Raw genomic sequence first — 8,119 nt, 5'->3', positions numbered from 1 at the left:
GCGGGGTCTGCGTACGTCCCGGGGGCGGGGCCGGTACGCCGCGTCTCCGGGAGCGACCGTGAGGCGGGCGGCCAGGGTGCCCTTGGTCAACGTGCCTTAGCCTTCCGCGCACCTTCCCATAAAGCCTGCATCTACCAGTCCCCCAGTGCCTTACATGTCCAGGTGGAACGACAGAGTTTGCTTTGCTTCCAGCCATTCTTTGAGCTAAGCATCCTGCATGTTATTGTTTTCTTGTTGATTCGGACGCAGTGACCCTAGTACGTTAGAATGAAACCTGGCCTGGCCCTGCACCCTCCTGTACTTAACGTCTAGCCCATTGTTGCAGCTGCCCGCCAGTCCACCTTGTCCGGGGTCTTCCTCTCTTTTGCTGTCCCGCGACTTCTCCATGCAATAATGTCCTTCTCCAGGCACTGGTCTCTCCTGATCACATGTCCAAAGTAGGTGGGAGGAAGTCTCACCATCCTTGCCTGAAAGGAGCATTCTGCTGTGCTTCCTCCGAGACATGTATTTGTTCTTGCAGTCCATGGTGTTTTCAGCAGTCTTTGCCTACACCGTAATTCGAATGAGTCCATTATTCCTTGTCCAACGTTTACTTGCCTGTGAGGTGACTGACAATACCATGTCTCGGGCCAGGCACACCTTAGTCCTCCACTGACATCCTTACACTTCAGCATTTTCAAGATAGCTTTCTTAGGAGCTGTTCATGACATATGTAAGAGCTCAGATTCTATGTGTTTCAGTCTAAAATTTAGTTTAAAATTAGTGTAGTCTAAAAATCTGTTCGATATATGTGTACTTTTCTAAATAGTATTTGAAAGTATGTAGAACTGGCAAAATTGATGATGCTGTCAATAGAATTAACATATGCCCCATGGGGATGATTTATAATGTTCCCTAATAAAAAGATGTCTCTATAGTGGACCAGGGACATATTTATAAACCATAGATATATGAATGGATTTTGAGCTCTCACTTAATCATAGCCCTAACCTGGAAACAAATGGTTCCTCTGACATGGCCCTATTCGATACCCGTCACCCTCATGAGGAGATCACTGAAGGTACGGGTGCTACAGCAAAGTGTGGTGAAGAAACTACAAATGGTGCCCTGCTGTCAGAGTGTCTGGGGGTCTTAAAGGCTTGTCCTAAGGCAACCAATGATCTTACTGAGGTATCAGCTAAGTCCACATGGAAGAAGCACACCAGCCTGTGTGAAAGGATTGTAAATAATACAATCCAAGACTAGAGGAGGGAATAGTTTTAGAGCTCACATTCTGAGAGCCTGGTTTGCAGAAGGCTGTAGGTGACAGTGAAAACCCAAAATCTATTTTCAGGGTCCCTGTGGGATCCAGCCCCACATCCGGATGGGTCCCAAGGGATGATTGTGTAATTTAAGGGAAGAAATTAAGAGACAGACAAAAGTTTTAGGGTGCTCAGCTCTGCCATGGCATCAGGAACTAGGTCCGAGCAGAGAGAAAGAATGTATTCTTTTTTTTTTTTTTTTAAAGATTGTATTCTTACATCAACTTATGTCATCTTGGGCATGCAAGCCACGGTAAGCACATACATAACAAGAAGGGGTTGTGTTAGGGGCATACGTGAAAGAGGAGGGGGAGGAGCTAGAGGCATACATGTGACAGGAAGGTGCACGCTAACAAGATGGGTGGGCTCTAGAGTTAAGAAGGCAGCCTAACCTTGGTGGCCTCTGAGAGTCGGTTTGGGTGTCTCAGAGCTCTTCTCCAGGGGGGCAGTCTATGATCCTTATCAGAAAGGAGGGGGCCCTACTTAGGGTGGGGCAGACAATAGGATGTGATTGCTCTTGATGGCAGTCTGCCTTCAAGCAGTTGACCTTCAAGAGTATAGTAAGCAACATGTGCCTGCAAAGAGCGCCTTAAGATTGGCATTGTTATGGGGACATTGTGGGGAATAGCTCTTACTTAGGAGAATGTGGCGGGAATACATCTCCGACCTACCAATGTGAAGGTCTCACTCCACTCCACGGGTAACCTGGCCTCCCAGACTCCTTAACATATGAGGGTAGAGAGTTTGTCTGCACACACTCTCTTCCCGGTTCTGTTTCCCACGGGTCCCCTTGTGGATGAAACCCTCAGCGAATCCCCTCTGGCCACTGACCGGGGATGTGAATAGCCCTTGCGATCTGACAGTGCATTGGAAAGTAGACTAATGTTGATGTAATTGGGTTAAAATTTAACAGCTTTTCATTTGTTCTTTTTGACTATTTTTAAATTTTTTCTAGTTTTTATTATCTTCTGCCATTCTTTTACATTTTATTTTCACAGTTTCCTGTTTTGTTATTGTTGTTGGGCTTGTTTTGTGTATTTTTTGTATATGCAATCCAGGATTGGTAAATCTATAGAGACAGTAAGTACATTAATGGTTTCTTAGGGTATGGCAGGGGAGTTTGCGGGGGAATGATGAGCTCTAATAATGAGTACAAGAAATGTCAAAAAATTTATTGCAGTGCTAACTACACAACTTTTAAAAATGTTTACACTCTTGAGTTATGTCACTAAAACTGTTTTGTTTTGGCTTTTAAAACACCTGGGTTCCTTCCCCATCACTTACTAGCCAAGTGAACTTGGACACTTGGTGTGTTTCCTGGTCTTTAGAATGGGGATGCCAGTACAGAGCTCATAGATGATGTAGCTATAAAGCAGCGGGCACAGGGCCTGGCACCTCCCAAACCAAAGCCACTGACAGTGAGTCAATTCTGACTCCTAGCAAGCCAGCAGGACAGGGTACAACCGCCCCCGATGGTTTTCAAGATTGCCAATCTTCCAGGAAGGAGCTTGCCAGCATCCATTTGCCACATCTCTTTCCTACCCAGAGAGCCAGTGGTTACAAACTCCCAACCTTCTGATTCACAGCCGAGCGCTTTAACAACTGTGCCAACAGGGCCCCTTGCCTGCCCTATAGGGCTCAGCAAATCAATCTATTGTTCTTTTTTTTCTATTGTTCTTATTTACAGCACTAGGCATTTTGAATTATGGTGCTGGCAAGGAATATTGAAAGTACTGTGGCTGGCCAAAAGAACAAACCCGTCTGTCTTGGAAGAAGCACATGCGCCTTAGAGGCGAGATGGGGACACTTCATCTCTCGGCCTTTGGACATGTTGTCAGGAGGGACCAGACGGTGGGGAGGACATCCTGCTTGGTGAAGTAGAGGGGCAGCAAGAAAGAGGAAGGCGCTCTATGAGACGGATGGAAACAGTGGCCACAACCCTGGGCTCCAACGTGTTGACTGTGAGGCTGGCGAGGGCCGGGTGGTGTTTCCTTCGGTGGCACACAGGGTCGCTATGGGCCAGAGCCGACTGGACAGCACCTCACAGCAAGCATCTTATTAACTTAGGATCCCACTTGGCATTAGCGCAACGGGACCCGACAGCCCCCTGCATTATATTACCTTCCTCTATCTGTTTATTGGTGAGTTAGTTAGTTTATTGTGCCAACCTGGCTGATAAACACGTGGGGATAATTGAAGGGCGGAGGGATAAATGACTCGGTGAGCCTCGCCTTTCGAGTTCTCAGGTCTCTTGCTTTGTGATGGTCACACCAGGGTGCAGCTGCCTTAGCCAGTTCCCTGCTTCAGCTGGCAAGACTCACTTCCTGAAAGACATCCCCGAGGAGAAGCCACGTGGACCTATCCCGATGCAGCCCTGGGTGCTGGAGCAGCCGTGTGGAGACCCTGCCAGCACTGAGATGCTTGCACATTCACTGACTCGGCTTTCCTCCTGCAGTCGGCTGTCATTGCCTCTGTTTTGTGAGATGGAGGAGGGCTTTATGAATTGGTGTCGGACATATGGGTTCATGTTGGACTTGTGGGCTTGGGCAGCACTGGGTTGGGATGTTTTCTTTCTTCTTCTTTTTTTTTTAAAATCATTTTATTAGGGGCTCATACGGGATGTTTTCTTGATGTGCACTTAACCTTTATATAAAATTCTTATATGTGAGTTTCTGTGGATTTGTTTCTCTAAAGTACCCAGACTAACACACTAGGATAACACACTATGTTAGGGAGCCAGCATAGGGACCAAGGACATTTATCGGGCCGGCCAGCCAGGTGTTTTTGCCACCGCTGCCTGTCCTGCTTGGCAGCCGACTCATCCTGAGCCCACAATGCGCATGTGTGGAATGTGCACGGCACCCTCTGACTCCCCTCCTTCTCTCTGTCTCTGACTCCTCCTCTCAGTCTCGGTGTGTAACAGAGCTACTCAACAGTTTCAACGTGCAGCTTCAAGGAAAGGGGAAGCTCATCTGTGGTGTGCAATCACACGTGAAAGCATTTGAAGTACAATTAGGCCTCCTCATCAAACAAGTGAAGGAGGAAAGTTTCTGCCATCTCCCGACAACTGAAAATCTGTTAGCAGGAAAAACCATTGGTTGCATTCCCAAACAAAACATGTGTGGGTTCACTGGAAAAGTTGTAAAAGGAGTTCCAATTTAGATGTAAAGAGCTTCATCTCCACGTACAGCACATATAGCTTTTCCGTAACCCATTTTCTACTGACATGGAAAATGTGGATACAATTCACCAAAAGGAACTAACTGGCTGACTGCAGATCGTGACTCTCTGAAAGACGCATCCAAGTCACGCAGCCTTCCTGATTCCTCTGCCTCTCTCCCCTCGGAGACACAGCCTCATCTCAGGAACCGTGCCCTCACAACGGCAACCATCTTTGGCAGCACGTATGTCTGCGAACAGACTTTTTCCAGAAGAAACATCTGAAATCTCCAACCAGATCTAGACTAACATGCACACTTGCATCCCTTGTTATGACTAGCAGTGACAAATATGGAACCGGACATTGCCCATCTCATTAGCAAAAAGCAGGCCCATAGTTCCCATTGAAATACTGGTAAGTTTACTGATTTAACTTTACTTGTTCTTCATTTTTAATATTGTATTTGTTCCCGTTTTGTTTTTTTACTTCAAAATAAGATATGTGCAGTGTGCATAGGAATTTGTTCATAGTTTGTTTTTTTTTAACTATAGTCCAGCCCTCCAACGGTCTGAGGGACAGTGAACTGGCCCCCTGTTTAAAAAGTTTGAGGACCCCTGGCCTAAACTCAGCCCGTGAGGTCAGCCAATACCTCCAACCACACCTCCCCAGCCGGAGGAGGTAGAAGCAGCCATGGGCAGGCCACTTCTACTCCTCTCTTGTACTCCTGACCCCTCTCGTGTTCGGGTGCTGCTTGCAGGTCAGAGGGCAGGCGTACCGCCTGGACCTTGGGGCCCTTCTCTCTTAGGGTGCTCTTTTGGGATTTCCTGTGAATACCCGAAACTTTTTTTCCCTCATAAAAGTCACTTGGATCACAAACGTGCTTCTGCCACGTCAATTCTCTCAGCGTTGCGAAGCAAGACCCAAGGTAAACCAGTGCAGAACCCTAACTGTAGTATTAAATTAAAAAATAATGACGCAGAGGGAGGGGAGGGGACCGGCCCTCACCCGCTGCTACTCCTACGAGTTCAGTAATACTACTTCTGGGTTCAGTAATGCACAATTGTACGATTGAGATCTATAAGCATTATGTTAAAGTCATCGAGAGCATGAGAGCTAATACAATAATACAGTCAGGCATGATACATAGCAACATTGCTCACCTCAGCCCAGCTTGGTGGTCCAAGTGGAGAGAGGGGGAAGGGAAGGAGGGAAAGGGAACAAGGGAGAGCGGGAAGAGTCAGGGAGGTCAGAGTCCGAGAGAGAAGTCCGAGCCTATATTGCTGGCCCATGCCTATATACCTTTTGGGGGCAAGCCAGCCCACTAATTACAGGTAGAGACATACATCACAGGGAGGGGTTACACTATAGGCTACACAGCAATGAGAGGGTGGTCTCTGGGTCTCCATAGGAACATTATCAGTAGGGTGCAAACCCCTCCTACAGGAACCAAGCTAATGGCCTTAGGCTCCAGAGAGAGGTAGTCTATTGTCTCCAGCAGCAGGGAGCAGGCCCAGCCCTGCTGTGGGATGAGACAGCAGTCTGGCAGCAAGTATCTGACTTCCCCCTACACCTAACAACCGTACCTTCTCACCCACACCCACACCGCATTAAGATAGGTGCCTGGGTAGCACAAGGGCTGGAGCTCAGCCACCAGCCAAAGAGTGTGGTTCTTATAGACCCACTTGCACCAGGAAAGAAAGATCTAGTGATCCATGTGGTTTGGGTACTGAAAATCCCAGGAAGAGCATCCCCTGACATCCACGGGGTGGGAGCTGACATCCGGGGTCTGGGATCTAGCAGGCTTCAGCAGGTTATTTAGATAGATAGTGAGATCGTTTATTGTGCCAGCCTGGCTGATAAACACAAGTGGGATTAACTGAAGGGCAGAGAGATAAATGGCTTGGTGAGTCTCGCCTTTCTTGTCTCTCGCTCTGTGATCATCGGACCAGTGTGCAGCTGCCTTGCTTGTTCTGTGCCTCAATTTAAAGGCTACACTACCTGTGGGACACTAGCCTGTGGACTGTCACTGTAAGTTGAGGTCCCTTTAAGACATCTCTGGAGCTGGGGACTGGCGGTTGGTGACCTGCCTTGTGATTGGCTGCTGTGCTGACATAGCTTAGCTCTCTCTACAAATAGAGGAAGCTCTGGCATTAGACTAGACTAGAAGGACTGCTAGTCTCTCAACTTTCTCTCACGGACGTGAGTTGCACTGAGCCATTTGTAGTGCTTTCTTAACTGTTTATTTCTTGTATTATATATTTGTCTGTATATGATTTAACAGTTCATTTCTCATTATCTATCTAATTATCTTTATAAATAAATATATTAAATTATCAGGAATTTGGTTTTATCTCTCTAGAGAACCCTGTCTAACACAGATAGCGACCATGGGATTGACTCCACTTCACGGCCCACCCATGTACAAGAGAACAAACCATCACCTGGCCTCACAGGTAAACTCAAGCCCATCCTTGCTGCTCCCCAGGAGTCCAGCGGCAGTCACAGTTTGAAACCACCGGTCTCTCCGAGGGAGAATGCCGAGTGTTTCCACTAGTGGTAGCTATTTGCAGCCTTGGCAACCCACCGAGGCCATTCTACTGTGTCCTATAGGGTTGCTAGGAGTTGGAATCAACTGGTTGGCAGGGAAGTTTGTTGTTTTTGTTTTGTTCTGTGTCTAAACCGATCGTCTCACTAAGGACCCTGCTCACCGTATGAGGCTCGCACTTCCCCAACATGATGTCCTCCTCCGTGAGTGACTCCTCCTGCTGGCTGTCCAGGCAACCTTTAGTAGGACGACAGCCAGGGCAATGCCCCAAACCAAACCCTTCGCTACAGAGCACACACCCAACTCTTAGTGACCCCCCAGGAAAGCGTGGGGCTGGCCCCGAAGGCTGACAAGGCTGTCAATCTCCACTGAAGCCAACTGCCACATCTTCCCCCTCAGCGTGGCTGGTGAGCTTGCACCGACCAGAGTGCCGCTGAGCACTTTAACCACTGCCCCACCAGGGCCCTGGCTCTGGGGTAAAGAGTGCACTGTTACATAAAAAGAACTTAGGAATCACAAGCTAGTTACCCTTAAGGCGCCAAGAGTAAAGATACAACCCAGACAGACAAACTCACTAATAGTGACCCCATGGGGCGGAGTAGAACGATCTCTGTGGGTTTCCCAGGCGGTACCTTTCTATGGGAGCAGAAAGCCCGTTCTTTCTCCTGTGGAGCAGCTGGTGGTTTTGAACTGCTGACCTTGTGGTTAATAGCACCCTGTGTCACCACTACACCACCAGGCTCCGGGAAGAATACAGGTAAGTGGAGTAAATCGAAACTAAGCCCACTGCCATAGAGGTGGACTACAGGTCTTGTTTTTATGCCACATGCGCTCAGTGCATTCTGGGTAATTCACTGAGAAAGGCTAACCTCCCTGCTATGGCCAGAAACGCCCTTCAGGCCTCGGACTGAACTCACTCCTTTGAAAGTCTCCTTGGTCATAAGAGGTCATCGTGTCCAGTGGGTGTCCCCTGTGGTCCAGCTATGACCTTTACATGCTTGTTTTGGGAGAGCGCTTACCTGTAAAGTCGGTTATGGCAGGTGCCATTAGGTGTGGGATGCAGATAGGATTTTCCCCAGGTTGTCCCCGCATAATATATGCCAAACCTAGGAC

The 8,119-nt window shown here is 48.1% G+C and overlaps 1 protein-coding gene across 1 annotated transcript in view; it reads right to left on the bottom strand.

The window, feature by feature from the left end:
• Positions 1–8,053, bottom strand: part of NAXE (NAD(P)HX epimerase) — a 10,419-nt gene extending 2,366 nt beyond the window's left edge. Inside the window, exons 1-2 of the mRNA XM_004714711.2 lie at positions 8,026–8,053; positions 7,170–7,243 (exon numbers count right to left, since the gene is read on the bottom strand). Coding sequence (XP_004714768.2) covers positions 7,170–7,243; positions 8,026–8,053 — 102 coding nt within the window. The remainder of the gene's footprint in view (positions 1–7,169; positions 7,244–8,025) is intronic.
• Positions 8,054–8,119: the final 66 nt, after the last annotated feature.

The sequence above is a fragment of the Echinops telfairi genome, unplaced genomic scaffold (assembly GCF_000313985.2).
Source record: "Echinops telfairi isolate 266 unplaced genomic scaffold, ASM31398v2 ScPeMD7_7425;HRSCAF=8463, whole genome shotgun sequence".
NCBI classification, from domain to species: Eukaryota; Metazoa; Chordata; class Mammalia; order Afrosoricida; family Tenrecidae; genus Echinops; species Echinops telfairi.
Note: the sequence above shows the minus strand (reverse complement) of the source record. Positions and strands in the feature narration are given on the sequence as shown.